General features: G+C 38.1%; 1 protein-coding gene across 1 annotated transcript in view; it reads right to left on the bottom strand.

The window, feature by feature from the left end:
- The window catches only part of LOC107677729 (protein FAM13B-like), a 53,555-nt gene extending 33,993 nt beyond the window's left edge, over positions 1 to 19,562 (bottom strand). The window contains 6 exon segments of the mRNA XM_016472751.1: positions 2,837 to 2,981; positions 4,695 to 4,872; positions 5,103 to 5,312; positions 7,510 to 7,690; positions 8,116 to 8,274; positions 19,391 to 19,562. Coding sequence (XP_016328237.1) covers positions 2,837 to 2,981; positions 4,695 to 4,872; positions 5,103 to 5,312; positions 7,510 to 7,660 — 684 coding nt within the window. The 5' untranslated portion in view covers positions 7,661 to 7,690; positions 8,116 to 8,274; positions 19,391 to 19,562.
- Between the last annotated feature and the right edge of the window lie 64 nt (positions 19,563 to 19,626).

Here is a 19,626-nt window from a genome sequence, read left to right as displayed (position 1 = left end):
GCAGGATTGCTTGTAATAAAGATTTCAATGCAAAAGAAAAGGCAGTAGAGCTGACTATTTCTGTCAATGGTAAGTTTGTGATAACGTAAGAAAAGCAGTTTTAATGTTTTGCCACTTGCTTGAGCAACTTAATTTATAAATCTATAAGTAAATGCAAAAGTAAAAAGCATTGAATAATGTGTTGCTTATATTTATTGTGTTTAAACATGTCTGTGAAAGATTGTATTAATGTACTGTGTAAAAGAAAATAATTGCAATGCTGAAAAAGCATTTTCAGTGACAATGTTTAAATTTGAAATCAAAATAATGGATAAATGTTGTGTTTGTGGTAAACAGCCACGGATCAGTAGCGGACTCCTGTGTGAAAGCTGCTTCCCCTCTCACAAGAGTCACCTAAGAAGGTAATTCCCCCCATTTTCAAAAATGAAATTCAGGCCCTGAATAAATGTCTAAAAATCCTGATTGGAGTATCACTATAAATGGTTATAAATGATTAAAAGAAGGCTTTAAAAAGATCGGTATCGGTGATCGGATCGGCAGATACTGCTTTCTGATCGGTGATCGGCCTCAAAAACCCTGATCGGAGCACCCCTAATTCTGCCTGTTATGAAAGCGAGACGTCCCTGGAGACCAGCACAGGTGCCAGAACCAAACTTACATCACTCGGTTATGTAACTGTGGTTAGTATTGTCTTTGTACAAAGGGCTGTTTTCCCTTTTTTGCCAATTTGACACAAGGGAGAAGGAGGAGGAGGAGGAGAAGGAGAAGTCTCTTGGAAAGAATTTACAGCCTATTATTAACCATTTGATGTGTATATGAAGAAAGCAGATATGTAAAGTCCGGTGAGATCAGAAATCTCAAGGTCCTTAAAAGGATGTAGAGTGTCATACAAATGAGATTTAAAACAATCTGCACTTTCAAAGAAAACAAATCCCAGCCTGCAAACACTCACGGACACACTGAACGGAGGAGACACGCCTTTGGAAGGATTTCAGTATATTACATAACACTGCAGACATATTAACCTTCTAACACTGATTTTCCTTTTTCTGTGCTTCACATCTGCTTGTGTAAAGCACTGCCTCCACCTGGAACTGGGGCAAACGGCACACATTTTAAAAGCTTTAAACAAACACAAAGCGTAAGTATATAATCGCCTTTTAAAACTCAAATCGCAGTTGCAAGGTTTGGGCAAGTATTTCATGAGGAACAAAGCTAATACCGATTTACACTAAGCCTATTGATCTAGAAAACAAATGTACAACTGGCCCTAAAGCATTTTTAAGCGCTGCACTAAAAATTAGCGGTGCAAACTGATCCAGTCACCAATATTTTTATAAGGGCCTCTTTTATCATCAACATTTTGCAAAATGTCAACATTTATGGTAATGTTACCGCTCTTTGTGATAACTCTGGCCATTTGATAATACCTAGAATATCAAAATCAACTGCGGGTGGCAGATCCTTTTCCTATTTAGCGCCCAAACTCTGGAACAATCTACCGATCGTTGTTCGGGAGGCAGACACACTCTGTCAGTTTAAATCTAGATCAAAGACACATCTCTTTAACCTGGCTTACACATAATACACTAACACATTTCTAATATTCAAATCTGTTAAAGGATTGTTAGGCTGCATTAATGAGGTCAACCGGAACTCGGAACACTTCCCATAACACCCAATGTTCTCGCTACATCATAAGAAGAATGGCGCTACGCTAATATTAGTCTCTTTCATTCTTATTCCGAGGTCACCGTAGCCATACGGATCCAGTCTGTATCCAGATCAGATGGTGGATCAGCACCTAGAGACGACCTCTACAGCCCTGAATGTCAGCGGAGACCATGTCAACTAGATGCGCCCCAGAGACAGATCCTCTGTAAAGACCTCATCACCTCGACGACCATCGGGACAAGACCACGAGAACCAGATGAGTCCTCCGCACAATCTGAACTGTGTTGCAGCCTGGAATTATACCACATCATGCTGGTTTCGTCTGGCCAGAGGAGAACTGGCCCCCCGACTGAGCCTGATTTCTCCATTTCTGTCACTGATGGAGTTTTGGTTCTTTGTCACTATCACCTTTGGCTTGCTTAGTTGAGGATACTTAATTTCTGGCAATATTGTCGACTTGATTGCACAGACACTATTTGAAATGAACTGAGCTGGACGATGACATCACTGAATCAATAATGAACTGACTTTAACTGAAAAATTGAGTGTTTACTATTGTCTTCTTGCATTATCAGCACTATTTTCCTGTTTGACACTGTAAAGTTGCTTTGACACAATCTGGCTAACTAGCTTCCGCTAACTGTTGTATGCGCTGCGCGTTCACGAGAGAGCGGCGTTCCAGCGGATGCATATACAACATATTCCTTTTAAGTATATTCAGATTTACCATCACAAATTTATTTGTTTTTTAATGCACTGCTACATCTGTTTGCATTTTCATTTTTATCTCTAATTGGACAGTGCTTCAGCCGAATTACTATAATTACATTTGAAAATGGACATGATACAAATTATATGCATTTCATTTATTTTCAAAATAAACAGGCTATAAACATCTGAATCCAACAATTTGCTTCCAGGGGCCACTATCATATGCAGAGCGCTGAGAAAAATCTCATTCATTATTAGTGTCTGTGTATGTGTGATGCATGCAGCGATTTACAATATCATCCAGCAGAGATCAGGGGTCGATTGAATGATACATTCTTGTCATTAACTTTTCAGGGCTTTGACGAAATAGCATCAGATTTTCACAGTATCCTGTGCAAATACAGATAAGCAGCACTAATTTCAATGACAGCACTGTTGAAAGAAAGTTCACCTGGTCATTAATGGAGCTGTAGTCATTGGTGTTGGAGATGTCGTCGTCCTCCGAGTCAAAGAACTCCTCCTGGTTCTCCAGCAGTTCTGCCAGAATACGGCTGACCGACTCCTGCTCTCTCAGATCCTCCACATCTGTGTCTAAACTGCAGAACATATAGGAGGGGAATCAGTTTAAAGGAGTGTGTCACTTTGCTGTTCGTGATGTTAAAATACTTTCTTCTATTACAGCTTATTATGACTGTAGACTGATTTCCTCAAACTTTTTGGTGCTATCAAAATATTGCTCTGTTTGTTTGAGCATCCAACCATCTGGACTCTAAAGCATTAACTAAACCATTAGTGTGAGTTTGGGGCAAGACTGTCTGTCTGATTTAACAATGGCAAACAGGAAAAGAGTGCTTGGGTTTTGAAAACTGTTATGCCGTAACAGTTATTAATATTCCGTTTGGTGAGCATAAGTGGCTGTTCACACAGAACACTTTTTTCCTTCTAATATTAAAGGTGCTGTATGTAGGATTGACACCGAGTGGTTGAACTAGGTATTGCAGTCCAAATTCAAAATATTGGAGAGGGTTTTTTTCACCCGGCCCCTCCTCCTCAGACTTGACGCACACGCAGGTTGCCAGATTGACGACACCAACAGGAACGAGCGCACTTGACGATGAATGAAATTAAATACGCTGTGTTTTCCGCCAACTGGCAACCCGGGGTGCCGAAATACAATTGGGTAAACTGGCAGTGGGCGGGTTTCACAAACCAAAACAGAGACCGACATTCCGGAGCGCACATTTTCAAAGGAGAATAACTGACTGTAGCATTGTTTTTCAGATAAACAAATAAGTTAACTTAGCATGTTTCTTAAATATCTGCAAACATATTATGGTATTTTTATGCTTTAGTAGAGTCAAAAACTTACATACAGCACCTTTAAAGTTGATTAGTATTTTATTTTGTGTTTATAATGAGGACTATTATTATTATACTTACCAGTAGGCTACCACTCAAATGTTTGGGGTCATTACGACTTTAAGAAATTAAATACTTAAATTCAACGATCCATTAAATTCAGTTCAGTATTTATTAATCCCCCTAGGGAAATTATGTTTGCAGCATACACTCGCATAAAACATTTATCAAAAAAGAGAGTAATTTGCTTTTTTACATTGAATTATTTGACAATAAGTGTAAGAACATTAATTTACAGAGTTTTTAAGCATGTTGTTGATTTTCAGTGCTTTGGCGGTGTTGCAGTTTCTTTCACGCTGTATCTAACACTCTGTCTGACACTGACCCTGTTGCCCCAAAGGTTAAAGAAACTTGAAAAATTCCTGTTTAGGGCAATATGTACAGAACAGATTTCAGTTTGTTCGTCCTTTCCTGGAACTCTTAAACACTCTTTTACTGCTGTGATTTAACCTCTAAATTTTGGGTGGATATTTTCAAGTAGCTTTCTGTGAGAAATTATAATATTTATCCTTTAGTAATAGAAAATGCCCTGTTTTTTTGTTATATATTAAATTCCCTGTTTTCTGACTGAACATGGTCATTTTGATAGGTAAATATCACAATTACACATGACATGTAAATGGAAGAAATGTAAACCCTTCTTGACTATATTTCTAAGATTTTGTGAGAATAGTGTGCTTTCAAATACTTCAAAGAAGACTTTTAGGATAAATACAAATGCACAAATGCTATAGCTTAATAACAACCACTACTCATTTAATACATGTCTACATTAATATAGATTTTATTATATAAATATAATAAAATTCCATATGAATATCCCACATTTCTGCCACAATATCATGGTGCAGTAAGTGTTACTACACTAAATCCATGTAAAAGCATCTTACTGGAAAATGTCTGGTCCGAAGACAGCAGCGAGAGCTCCTATGCTCCAGCTCTCCTCCTGAAGAGACACCACACCAGACAGAAACCGGCACAAGAAGCGGAGCAAGCTGTAATTGACCTGCGGCAGCTGTTGAAGGAAGTACTTCATGTTTCTGCCCAGCTCTTCCTCACTGCTGTAGTCTAAAGGAGAGCAAACAAACCAGTTCAGAGGGACGTGCAGTTATTACGATAGGAGGTGAGCTGGCTGATGCAAAGGTGTGAAAGACACCGGTCATGCTTTGATGATGCAATCAGACTACAAGTCTGTCAAGTTGCCAGAACATTCCAGAAGGTAAAGCAAGCATTTTAATGCAGAGAGATACAAATTAAGCCAATTCGGACAGCTGGTAGGATAACAGAGCTTCACCCACCTTGATAGAGCTGCATTATTTGCGCCTGTAAGCCTGCAGGGATGACGGGCTCGGGGAGCTCCTGCAAGAAGAGGCGTAGCAGGCTGACGGCGGATGACAGGTCGGCCTCCTTCTCCAGGTTCACTTCAACGCCGCTGTCGTAGCGCTGTCTGAGCCATTCCACGCGTTCTGCGTTCCCATTCACTAGAAATAGACCCAGGTGCAGCCCTCCTACAAAACACAAACACACAGCTCACTCAGACAAACCAATGTGCGGAATAACATATAAACATGTTACTGAGGAGACTTAAATCGCTGAATCACTGCACAGAGCAGCTGACTAAGCGGAGCAGATGCTTGTTAAACTCGTAATCCCTTTAGTCAGATGTGTTAGCATGATAACCTCAGCTACGTTGCCTCCATCTGCCATCTATGAGATAATGAAACAGTCCTGCTGTTTCTTTTTAAAAATAACCCAGGCATTTTTTTTTTTTATGTTTAAGTTCACGACTGAACAAGTTTACATTCTTCATCCCAAATGTTTTGAATAAAACCAATAATGGATATTTTTACGGCTGGCTTCTTGAGTGCGGCACTTTTAAAACAAACTGTACATTTCTGCCAGATCAGATCAGATTCCTAAAAGCTCAGCTGGCAAATCAGCATTAGCTGGACTGTCGCTGTTCCCATTCCTGGTGTTCTGTGTGTGTACACAAGACTCTTTACCACACGAGGGGAAGCTACAGTGTCACTCGCTGTTATGTCTAAATTAGCTTCAGTACAAAAAACATCCTTCCATATGAAACGGTGGAGGAGAAATGCCAGTGTGCTGAGAAAGAGCTGGTGTTTGGAGACAACAGCGGTGGCTAAAGCCCTTTAAAGGACTTGACTTAGCCCTGCCAACATATTTTCAACATCCTGCCTGTGCTGCAGTTTAAACATCAAGCTGCAGTCCTCATCTCTTTAAAGGGAATATTAAATATTCTCACAGTCTGCTCGATGTGCGAGTGAGAAGTTCAGCAATTTGCAGATACCAGTCATTGAAAAAGAGTAAAAAGTGAAGGACTTAGCATTTACGTCTCTACATGCAGCAGTTAATTAGTAGGTGAGAGACTCGTGTAATAATACAGTGCCATTATAAAAGCCGCGGGCCGAATAATGTTCTTATTTTCGCTTTTAACTCTGTGATGTTGCACAATAAAGGAAGTACATCATTGATCAGGGAGTACAGGTAAGCCACTCCTATCGTACAATCAGACCAAACAACATGTTTGGCTTTATCAGATGAAAATATCATGCTCTGCTACTTTGATAAACACAATTTTTTTTTTTTTACTATTTATGTAACAACTGTGCAAGTTTACTATTTGTCAATTTAACCTTATTCAAATTCTTTTTTGATCCTAAATACTCATGTGTAACACAACCTTGCTGCATATTTGAGACTAAAGACTTTGGGGGTTTTTGAAGTCATATTAAACACAATTAATATGAAATCACATCATATTTATCACACAACCTTCCTAAGTTTGGGGGCGGTAAGAATTTATTTATTTAAGAATTTTGTTTTTAAAATGTATCTCTTTTGCTCAATAAAGTTGCATTTATTTGGCAAAGTAAAAACTGTAATATTGTGAAATATTTTTACAATTTTAAATAGTTTTCTATTTATATATATTCAAATACATTTTCAGCAGCCATTACTCCAGTCTTCACAAGAGTGTCACAAGATCCTTTAGAAATAATTTTAATATGCCGATTTGGTTTTATGCTGAACTTTATGCTGAAATGAATTATCAAACTTATTTTTAATGCTTAATATTTTTATGGAAAACATTATTTTATTTTCAGAATTCTTTGATTAATAGAAAGTTCAAAAGAAAAAGCATTTGTCTGAAATATTTTGCAACATTTTAAATGTTTTTACTAACACTTTTGATCAATTTAATTAATTTTTTTAATGATGAATAATAAAACAAAAAGTGTGCCTTAGTGTTATTGACCCCAAACCCCCATTCCCAAAAAATGGGAATGTATATTTGATATGCAAACTGATGAAGTTAAAACGAACTAAAAAAAAAAAACACAGCATGGTATTTACTCTCTGAATACTGTAATCTATGTTTAAAGAAAGAAAAGAAAGTAAGCTTACATTCTTCAATGACAATGTTTTGACTTTAATATATTCTTGAATGTATTTTGATATGTATGCATGTGTATATGTAACATTTTCATTTATCTGAATAGATCAGAAACTTCGTAAAACCATGATTCAAATGGTAAATATGCACTTTCTGGTCTGTCTTCCTTTCTATCCCTGGAGTGGTTTCAGTAACTATAAAGCTGCTATCATTGACGATAGTCAAAAACAAATAAACAAAGGCTAGGAAGAAAGTACCAGGAATCACCAGGGTCCCCCCTCACTCACCGTGCTCTTCAATGTACTCCACGATGCTCCTGACCAGCAGGGGGACCTCATGTCCTGGCTGCCCGCTGTGCTGCACCTCCTCCAGGGGGATCCCGAACACTCTGGCCTCGCTGAGGGAGTCGCTGAAGGAAGTATTGAGGCTCTTCCTCATCGCCTCCACAGCCTGGCTGCTTCAGTCCGTCTGCACACAGAGATGCCAAGAACAAGAAAATTGAAAATTGGAGCGGGACCTCTCCCATCTCGGAAGCGGCGGTTCTTATCGTGTGCGAGTGAAGAGAGCTTAAATAAGTGGAGCGACTGTCATGTGCAAAGATTGTACAGCTGTCAGATGCGGCACGCCGATTTGGCTGATGGTAGCAGGTGGCTCCGATTCTCGTTCAACATGCCAATTCCAACACAAACCATACTGCTACAGCAAACAAGCTGTTCATGTTAAGGAAAAACTCTGCGACTGCATCTGATTAGCGTTCAGCATGATCAGAAATGTGTACACAATCTGAACTTGATCTGTCGAGATACCTGATGTCTTCATGACAACACCAGCTGGTCTCACGTATCTTATCTAATTGCAATATGAATTGATTTTTTCATCATAGCAGAGCTTACCTTATTGTAGAAATGCCCAGAAGTTCACTTTATCTCCTGCTCCACTCACTAGTAGTAAACGGATTGTTCATCTATGGCTGCTTCAGGTTATGGCAGAAGATGAGCCTGTAGTTCCTCATTGGCAGACCGCAAATCCTGTTCAGGACGTTAGTGGTTAAGCTGGAGGAAACAAAACACATAAAAAACAGCAGCATTAGCAAATGCAACAAAACGGATAATAATCTTTCCGATTCATATGAGCAGGGGCAAATTTACAAACCACTTATCCACTTATGAACATATGTGGTCTGAAAAACACATCTAGTGAAGTTTAAATCTCAGTTAGGAAGAAAATACAGCAAGCAATCTGCTCACCCTGCTGCATATGGCATCACATGGACCACATTTAATACTAAGTGGAATTTTAATCCAAACAAGGTTTCCAATCATGCTACTGAAAGCCTTGATGCTTAAACAAGGAAATTAGAATTCCAAAAACATTTAAAAGCTTGGGTTTGTAAGTTTTGTTAAAGGGATAGTTCACCCAAAAATGAAAATTCTGTCATTAATTCCTCACCCTCATGTCGTTCCAAACCCGTAAGACCTTCGTTCATCTTCAGAACACAAATTAAGATATTTTTGATGAAATCCGAGAGCTTTCTGACCCTGCATAGACAGCAAGGGAACTACTACATTCAAGGCCCAGAAATGTAGTAAGGACATCTTTACAAAAGTCCATGTGACATCAGGGGTTCAACCGTAATGTTATGAAGCTATGAGAATACTTTTTATGCAGAAAGAAAATGACAATAACAACTTTATTGAACAATTTCTTCCAGGATCAGAAAACTCTCGTATTTCATCAGAAATATCTTAATTTGTGTTCAGAAGATGAACTAAGGTCTTATGGGTTTGGAACGACAATAGAGTGAGTAATAAATAACAGAATTTTCATTTTTGGGTGAACTATATCCCTTAAATGTTTCTGAATGAAGTCTCTTATACTCACCCTGCTGCATTTATTTGATAAAAAAAATACAGTAAAAACAGTAATATTGTGAAATATTATTACAACTTAGAATAACTGCTTTCTATTTGAATATATTGTAAATTGTAATTTATTCCTGTGATCAAAGCTGAATTTTCAGCATCTTTCCTCCAGTCTTCAGTGTCACATGATCTTCAGAAATCATTCTAATATGCTGAATTGCTGCTCAAGAAACATTTCTGATTATTATCAATGTTGAAAACAGTCGTGCTGCTTCATATTTTTGTGAAAACGGTGATTTACAAAAGAACAGTAATTACTGTGAATAGAAATCTTTTGTAACATCACAAATGTCCGGTTTTCTTTTTTTTTGACCCAAACTTTTGAATGGTACTGTGCCGTAAAATCACCTCTATTTTAGGTAAAAAGCTGTCTTCCAGGATGGACCTTTTCTCTGAAATAATACACAGTGTTACAGTTCAATAGATCTTCTCCCTTACCTGTACTATCATTTACACAAATTACTTTTTAAGATGTCGAGAGACACATTTTCACTGTGCCAAATTACAGACCTCTTTACCGCTTTAGGCACGACTAGCTGCCTGACACCATGTGAAACAGGAACATAATGTCCGGAAAACGAATAGGAACGATGTGCGAACTGACCCCTAACAGCAGATGTTAAAGTCTGCAGACAATTGAGAGTAGATATGCTTCTGATCCCACATATCACGCGTGATGACCTTTCACTCACTATGTTCACCATTGTTGGAGAAGCTAAAAGCGGCTCAGCGCTGAGACAGTAAGCAGAGAGCACTGTATGACCTTGGCTCATTCCTCAGAGCTCTGGAGAACACATAAAGGGACGATGCTGGAATTTTCTGCAGGCAAATCTCTCCGCATCTCCTTGGTGACATGCTGTTTGCAATGTTTGTCTCACTATGGTTACTTGGCGAGTTTGTAGATGCAGTCACAGAAAAACATGCGACAGATACACAGAGAGCGGCTGCAAACAATCCAGAACATTCCCTGGAACAACAGTGTCCCGAAGATAACCTAACAAGGAGATTATCAGCCCATTACAGCACAGCACACAGGCCAAATCTCAAACGTCAATGATTAATTAATAACTGTGGGTATCTTTGGGACATCTTTAAAAAGATAAGCAATTAGGAGGAGCTCAAGGTTAAAACTAGATCTGAGCATTCTACCTGTAATTTAGGCAAAGCACTTTATTGTCGGTTGTAGTGTTGTCAAAAGACCCGGTATTTCGGTACCAAGAACTTGAAACAATTTTAAATAAGTATAAAGAATGGCATTGGTTTTGTACATTTAATTTTTGTTTAATGTTATTAATAAAAATGTTGTTCAATTAGCATGTTTTTGTGTTTTGCTTTGGTACCGAAATTGGTACCGAGAACCATGGATTTTCACTGGTATTGGTACCGAATACTGAAATTTTGGTACCGTGACAACACTCGTCTGGTGTGAACACACCATAAGTTTTGCACCAGGCGACTAAATAATGTCTGATGTTAGCCACTGGCTAATAAATTGTTCGATTTTACTCGCCAATGATTGAGCTTTTGATTTCATTAAACATCTGCAGGAGCTAGTCAGTGATTTTATTGCCGTCTGAATCCAGAATGTCTATGTTTTTCTCCCACCTGTGCAAAACATTCCAGCCAAATTACCAACTGTTTTCAAGGTCATTTGGTAATTTAATTGCTGTCCGAATCCTCATCTTTTTCCACATTGTTTACAATAGGGTATAAGTCCAAAAGCTTTGAGTTAATGTGCATACACTTTAAATATGGACACTTTTATAATATTACGTCACTGTTCCACTACTGAGTGGGAGCTGGAGAGAAAAAAAATAATAATAAGAGAACAAAAACCACCTTTACTAGTCATACAAGTCAAATGTTTACCTTATGTAAATAAGAGTTTGCATTACTTTATGTCTGCTAATTTCCACATTTTTATTTACATGACATCCATCATTTTGGGTGATAAAATGCAAGACAGAAAACCATTTAAACCATAGCATGTCAATTGTCCTGTTAAAATATGGTATTTAAATAATAATATCAAATAAAAACAGGATATTCTTTTCCTATTATTAATTTAAATATGAATCACGTTACTGACCACATGAGCAGCCGGTTCATAGGATTACAGAACTTTTTTCTCCAACATGAATAAAATCGCCATCAGAAAGCAAGAGTTCATCACTGACTGTGGTACCATGCAAATTTATTTTATACAGACGTCCCCATGAGAAACAATAACTGTCTGAATCGAGTTTTAGTATTATTTCTATTTTATTAGTATTATTGATAGTTATTATTTATAGAAACATTAAGGGTGCTTTCACAGGTCTCAGAGGCATGGAAGAGCCAGATTAGTTTGCTAGCCTGCGTCTTTCAGGTTTGAAATACGGGAAATATGGGAAAAAGTAACTTAATAATAAGAAGCATAACAGGACAAACATACAAAAGAAAAACCCTGAGGTCTTATGTCACAAAGAGTATGGATCATCTCACGGGTTGCATATGAGAAACAGAAAGTTTCCCATGTTGTGCAGAAGTTGGATAGAGAGTCGCCATGTGACTTCAAAAATGCCATTCACAAAAAAAAACCTATCAAGCCTGACCACCAAAGATAAGATGATCCACAAATAAATCAATTAATAAATAAAGCGGGGCAAATATGAATTATTCATAAATAACCAGCAGGCCACACAAGTTTTGTCTTTGACATTGATATTATTGATTAAAGGGTTAGTTCACCCAAAAATGAAAATTAGCCCATAAATTACTCACCCTCAAGTCATCCTAGGTGTATATGACTTTCTTTGTTCAGACGAATCCAGTCGGAGTTATATTAAAAATTGTCTTTGATCTTTCAAGCTGTTTAATGCCACTCAGCGGGTGTTGCATGCATCAGTCCAAAAGAAGTTAAATAAAAAGCGCCCATCCATAAAAAAAAGTGTTTCACACGGCTCCGGGGGGTGAACAAAGGTCTCCTGTAGCAAATCGATGCGTTTTTGTAAGAAAAATATCCATATTCAAAACGTAATAATCACTTTAATGTAGCTTGCGCCAACAGTTGTACACGGAAGCAGCTCCGGGCTGATGACGTATGAGGTAATATAACTCCGACTGGATTCGTCTGAAAGAAGAGTCATATACACCTAGGATGAATTGAGGGTGAGTAATTTATGGGCTAATTTTCATTTTTGGGTGAACTAACCCTTTAAGAGTCTCCTACCCAGCTCTACAGAGAATGGACATTTCCAAATGGTTATATTAAACGACTGGATGTTGAAGCATGAAGTAAAATGCCAGTCTAGCAGTGCGGTGGTCCCTAGCAACACTGAACGCAGCACTCATCATTAAGATGGAAACAAGAGAAACTGCAAATTTAGCTATTCAGCTGCTGACAACATTCTGAAGGGACCCAGAGAAAGAGCAGCAGGGGTCAGAGCGCAGATTAAGACAACAACTTCATTAAACCTACGTCTGTCTTTGCTTGTGACCTAAAAGACTAAGCGACATAGAGCTACAGAATAAATTTAGCAGTATTTATAGGAAACAAATGCAGTCAGTGGCCACTTTCACACATCAAACTTGGTCAACTACAGTCAAATTGACTTTTCTGAACATCATGTTTTATGTTGTTTACATATCTATCTGGTGTTTTAATATGCTAAAGGATAAACCATGTGCAGATTCATCAGGCAACGCCACTGCTGAGAATTTTCTCCTCAAAACTATATTGTATACAGTCTAAAATTGGGTTTGAAACAGCCCGTTTCCTACCACCACAAACATGCAACCAATCTACCCGTCAACTTGCAGGATGGGGATTTTCATATCATTAGCAAAGCAGTTCTACCTGAGGATGTTGATTTCTGGAAGGCAGTAGGGTTGTGACGGTGAGGAAATTTTCCCACCGGTTAATCGACGTGTGACAACACCGATAATACCGGTATCACTGTGGGGGCAGGGGCATTCCCTCTTTTCCTCGCTTTCCTTCGCTTTTAAATAGCTTGTAAAAGCGGCGTGCGCATTTTACTTTCACTTTCAAATAGCGACAAATTCAGCGTAAAGCAATTGTTGGTTTGAATTTTCCCTCTTTTCCTCACTTTCCTTCGCTTTTAAATAGCTTAAAAGCGCCGTCCACATTTTACTTTCACTTTCTAATTAGCGTCAATTCGGCGTCAATTGCTTGGATTCAACAACAAAATGCAACGTCAAACTCACTTTAGCCTATATATAAAACATAGAACTTTATTAAAGGTGGCATAGAATGAAAAACTGTATTTACCTTGGCATAGTTGAATGATAACAGTTCTGTACATGGAAATGACATACCGTAAGCCTCAAACACTTGTGAAGAAACAAGCGAGGATAATAGCGAAAATGGCAGATCATGGAAAGAAATTTTATGTTCCAGGCTATGCAGGGGATGTGATATGCAGGGATGGGTTGGTGTCTGTATTCAGAAAGGCACGGAAAACAAATAACGCGTGTTCTAATAAAATAACTAAAGGGACTATGCCACTAAAGGGACATGGTTAGCTGCTTGCTAGCGGTAGCCTGTTATATTACAGTACATTGACTGAGGATGATGGCGAATGATTTACAGATCCTGAGCACCACTGACAAGCATCTGATCTGGTAAAATGTGTGGTAAGTAGTGCCGCTGTAGTTTATAATAAGGTAAAAACAGACCATTTCATTCTAGGGACAAATCCTAGGGTTGTAAATGGACATGTAAAACCGTTTCTGGAGATTTTTTGCCCTTACCTAAGCCACATCCCTTCTATGTCACCCCACTCTTCTTGTCAGTCAGCTCGACTCACTCTCCACACTGGAGAAATTAAATCTGATCTGTGATGCGACTGTCGTTCGGCACGCTGCATTGAGCAGCCGCATTCAGTTTTTAATTGTAGTGTCTGTTCTTTTACTGAACTAAATGATTTTTATTACTATAAAAAATCAAAACGATGGTGGGGGTTGGTGCCGCGGTGGGCAAGTGACGCAACCGGTGTTGCGGCTTAACAATGGTATCACCGTCAGCACTGTCTATCGCGCGCGGCAAGCCTAGAAGGCAGCTGTCAGAGATGGTGAACAGGAACATGGTTTGTGCAATTACCATTCCAACAAATACAGACTTGCAGACGACCCCTTATTCTTTTGGAATTATGCTGTTGTGTAATGTTTACTACTTCAGTTAACCAAGTAAAAGTGGAGCAGGTAGTCCGAGATGGTGTGACTGAGTGGAAGCAGGGACTACTTTGCATATTAATGATTTTGCGTATAGTAAATGAGGTAAGGATGTAGAGTTAAAGTCAAAGCATAGTTCGGTTTTTATGTGTACGCGAGGGTCCCCACGTACAGTGCGCGTGATGCAAATTGTTTCACCAGAATAGTATGCGCGTACTGTACTTTGAATATGCAGGTCGCACATGCACACTGACTTGGTTTTGCACTAATCAATTGTTCCACAAGGTGGCAGCACTGGCCCGTGCCATTGTTTCACTGTAGAAAACAAAACTAAAGAGACAGAACAATAACAGATGGTCGCATAGTGTGAGAGGGTTATGAGACAGCAGCAACTTTAGTTTCAAAGAGTACAAAGACATTTTCATCGGTCAAAATGAAGTACATTTGGACTTTGAGCCATTTTAAGGCATGAAGAAATTATTTTCACTGGAAAAGACTTTTTAAAGTATAAAATTAGCAACTGCAGAGTAGGGCTGTCAAAAAAAATCGAATTTCGAATATTCGTCAAAAACAACGTTGCATTCGAATTTTAGGTGTGCGTTAAGGAGGCAGCCTTATCAGTGGCGCATGAGCTGCAATGATGATGTAAGTGTCGTTGCATTATGTTTTTGTTAGCCTATCCAGTTGAAGCCACTAGATGCGGTGCTGCTGCGTTGTTCATTAAAAATATTGTGGAAAAAGAGAACAGCAATGTGGAGAAGATCTTGTTTACATCAAAACTGAAACCAAGTCTTTCACACAGAACACATATGTGACCCTGGACCACAAAACCAGTCATAAGGCTTAATTTTCCCAAAATTGAGATTTATACATAATCTGAAAGCTGAACAAATTTTTTGTTTAAAATAAAATACATTTGTTAGGATAGGACAATATTTAGCCAAGATACAACTATTTGAAAATCTGGAATCTGAGGGTGCAAAAAAATCAAAATACTGAGAAAATCGCCTTTAAATTTGTCCAAATGAAGTTCTTAGCAATGCATATTACTAATCAAAAATTAAGTTTTGATATATTTACGATAGGAAATTTTCTTCATGGAACATGATCTTTACTTAATATCCTAATGATTTTTGGCATAAAAGAAAAATCGATCATTTTGACCCATTCAATATTTTTTGGGCTATTGCTAAAAATATAGGATACCCAAGCGACTTAAGATTGGTTTTGTGGTCCAGGGTCACATATTTTGCGCATTTTCTAGAGGGACATCTATGACCGTTGCACTCGCATGTCGCACAAAGGAGCCGCATGTTTAGAAAGCCATGTAAAATTAATGCAAGTTTAACTTTGAAAAAAACATATATCGAGACTTTATGGTTTACTTAATATCCTAATGATTTTTGGCATAAAAGAAAAATCGATAATTTTGACTCGTACAATGTATTTTTGGCTATTGCTACAAATATACCCAAGCGACTTAAGATTGGTTTTGTGGTCCAGGGTCACATATTTTGCGCATTTTCTAGAGGGACATCTATGACCGTTGCACTCGCATGTCGCACAAAGGAGCCGCATGTTTAGAAAGCCATGTAAAATTAATGCAAGTTTAACTTTGAATAAAAAAAAACATATATCGAGACTTTATGGCGAGGTTTTTTTCCCTATCCCACTGCATCTCATGTTTTTAAATGAAAAAATGTACTCTGTGTGATTGGCTTTCAGCCCTTTGTATTAAACTATGCGCACATACATGATGCTGTTTTGTTTATAGTTGTTTAAGCAACTTAATTAATTATAATTGGTTTATAAACGTTACTTTAAACATTCTGCACTTTTTCTCCGGATAGTCATGTTATCTTACGCTTTGAATAAACGTGCATTAGTAATATTTTGCTCGATGTGCCCTCTTGTGGCCTCAGAAGAGAAGCCAAATGCTTTTTTTCACCCTAACTGAAATGATGCATTTTAAATTAGAATATAATTTGAATTTTGATATTTAAGTACAACATTCAAATTTAGTTTTTCAGCCCTTCTGACAGCCCTACTGCAGAGGGACTCTAAATACATCGTATCTGCTGTTCATACATACAGCAGCGTTTATCTTTAATAGACAACGTGCACACATCAGCTCTAAAATAACTTTGACGTCAATAATGTGAAATGATCTTTAAAAGCTGTGCCGCTTTTTTAATTTGCCTGGATGTTAAACTTTTATCCCAGACAATTTGACAGTGCTGATTTAGCATTATTTCCAAAAATGTCTTGTTCATACATGATCTCCAAACTTAATTTACTAGTAATTTTCCAGAAAAGGTTGTATGAACGTTTGTGTGAAAGCCCCTACTGGAGATGAAAATCACCAGTATAAACTGTAAGTGCTGCTTGCCATTGCTGACACAATGCTTGGGTGTTCTGTGTGGTTGGTACTAGAGCTTTACTATGTGGTTTGCCCAAGTAAAGTCAGAAGAGCCCTTCTGACTTTAAGTCTACATATGACTCAGGTTCCTTCTTCATTGTAAGTCTGTGGGATTTGTATCGTCCAGTTTCCTGAGCATGAGCTGACAAAAACACAGAGAAAAGGTTTTGTGTAGATTTGCTTAAAGCAAATGTTTGTCAATGGTATTTCGATTTAAATAAGCTTTCTGTTGTCTACATTTGCAAATATTGAAACTGACCAGAAAGACAAATGAGGTGGGCACACCACTGCGGATGATTATTATGCAACATACAGTAAAAGCTGGGGTCCATTTGACAAAAATAGGACGCAAGTATCAGGATAATTTACAAAATGCAAATGCTTCTTCAGGATGAATGACAGTTGAAGTAATGATGTAGTTTCTGTGGTTTATCCACTCTCAGAATTTTTTTTCCCGCTTCGGTCTATGAGCTGATTCTTCAGCTTCGAATGCCACCCGAATAAAGCCATATCCTTCTCAAAACCAACAGGAAGCAAACTCAAAGCTTTCACTTTTGCTATCTGAAAAAAAAATTCAAAGCAGCTCATCACATGACCGTGCTCATCACAGCAATAATCGCTCAGTTCAATGTTCAAGATCTGATTTCAAGCATGATGATTCTGCTATTTTGCACAGTGAACTATAAGAGCACATTTATTACAACAGAGAACCGGCGTTACAAATAAAAGCAGTTACCCGTAATCTAGCTCACAACCCATATGGTGCTCCAACTGTTTTCATGACAGGCGTTTGGATGAATCTAAAGAGAGTCTGTCGCATAGAAAAGAGCCAAGCAGCAGCGCTGAAATCTCCTCAAGGACAGCTGGGTTTAGCTGTAATCTGAACAAGACACGTTCAGCAGATTTTAAAGGCCTTATCGCCATATCCATGCGTACAGCAGCTAAAAACCCAAAGATGGCTACAAGTTATCCTAGTGCCCACTATTCTGTTTTGGGAAGCCTACGAGCAGCCCGGTTTCATGCTGGTGTGAAAGCAAGGGGTTGTCTAGTCTTTCAGACATTCTGTCCGTGGCTCGTTGGGAGATCTGATGCGTTTGGTTTTGCTTGGCCCTGCTGGACTACAAATCAAGCGGCTATCACAACAATACAGCAACAGGAGGGACAACAGTCAATGACTTTGCTCCGGTCACTCACATACGCATGGAAAATGTATTTGACTAACAAGGACACAATCTAGCATTGTCTTTAATCACAGGATTTCTAAGGCTTCTCTATTATATTATCCTCATGCCTTTTCCAGTTTTTTGTTCTAACTAGAAGTTTTTCAAAAAATCCAAGATAGTGTTCACACTCACAAGAGCCATTTCTAGCGGGATAAATTTACTGGATATACTACAAAAAGCAGACATTTCCATGGCCTTTTCAGGATTTTATGAATTTCCTTGAACTTTCTGATGTTGTAAAAAAAAGGCACCACAATTGAAAGCTTTGTGCTGAAGGGCAAGCAAAGACAAATAGCAGGTTCTTACACAATGTACACAGTCTATTCCAGGGGTTTTTGAACAGGGGTCCAGCGGCTGCAAAGGATTGCTAGGTGGTCTGTATAAATATTTAGAGAAAAATTAATAAATAATTAAAAATAAGATTGAAATAGCCTACAATTTGATTCAAATAAACAGATAAATAATAAACCGGATAAATTAACAGGAAATAAATATTCTTAAAATAGAAAACAAATAAGTAAACAAATGACTAAATAATTAAATTATACATCTAACAGTACAGTGCAAAAACGAGTAAAAGAAAAACTAATAATTAACTTATAATAAAAAATAAGTTAATAAAAAACTAAATATTTAATAAGTAATTAAATACAAAAGTTATATGTTAGCATTAAAATAATCATTTGTTTATACAATTAAAATAAAACAAGGTCAAATCACTTAAATAATTAATCTATTATTAAACCGCACAATCCTCTCTTCAGCTGCTGTTCCAGAAACAGATCTGAGTTATGCAGGATTCAAGTTTCACTTCCCAATTAAACGAAACTGAAGCTATTTTAGCAACCAAGAGCACTGTGTTTTATTTCAGAATACATGTTTAATATCTCACAACCTATAAGGCATGAATATGTATTTCTATAGACAGGGTGTGGTTCTGACAGTTACAGGCTGTCAACAATTTCACTCAACTTACAGAAGCATCTTACCCTTTCTAGAGGAAAAATGAATACAAATACAGTCGTGAATGAAGGAAATCTACTAGAAACTGATGCATCTTTGTTTGTGACCAAAGTACATCAAACACTCAAAAACAAACCGCATTTATGATTCTCACTATTATAAACCCGACCGTCTTTCTGCGCTCTCCTGTTAGCCTCGTAGCTTAGCACTGTCAACATCTACTCCTGCTGTCAAGGCACAAAACAGCGTTAAATCCATTATACACGCATTTTATCCTCATTACATGAAGGCAAAAATGTACTTAGTATGTAAAGTGTGAAATACAAACATCATACCACAACAAAATAAAGCGGAACTCGATAACTTGATAGAAAAATACAGGATGAATGGCTGTGAGACGATCCCTCAGCTGGCTAACGCGACTGCTAGCATCCGCTAAAGTCGCTCCATCGAAGGCACCCGCACTTACCAGGTCAAACCAGACGATAAACGACAGCAACCCGAATAATTCCAGTAGTCCTTGATTCAAAGGAGGCGATATGTTTAGTAATGATGACAGAAACTAGATAGCTGCAGTCATGGCCAGTTTTAATGCGAGTAGTTGATTCTGTGGAAGGGAGACAGTGTTAAGTTACACACCCACAGCTGAGACACACTGACCCCGCCCCCCCTCGCTCTCTCTCTGTCTCTCTCTCTCTCTCTCTC

This window comes from Sinocyclocheilus anshuiensis, unplaced genomic scaffold (genome assembly GCF_001515605.1).
Source record: "Sinocyclocheilus anshuiensis isolate Anshui unplaced genomic scaffold, SAMN03320099.WGS_v1.1 scaffold969, whole genome shotgun sequence".
Classification (NCBI taxonomy): domain Eukaryota; kingdom Metazoa; phylum Chordata; class Actinopteri; order Cypriniformes; family Cyprinidae; genus Sinocyclocheilus; species Sinocyclocheilus anshuiensis.
Note: the sequence above shows the minus strand (reverse complement) of the source record. Positions and strands in the feature narration are given on the sequence as shown.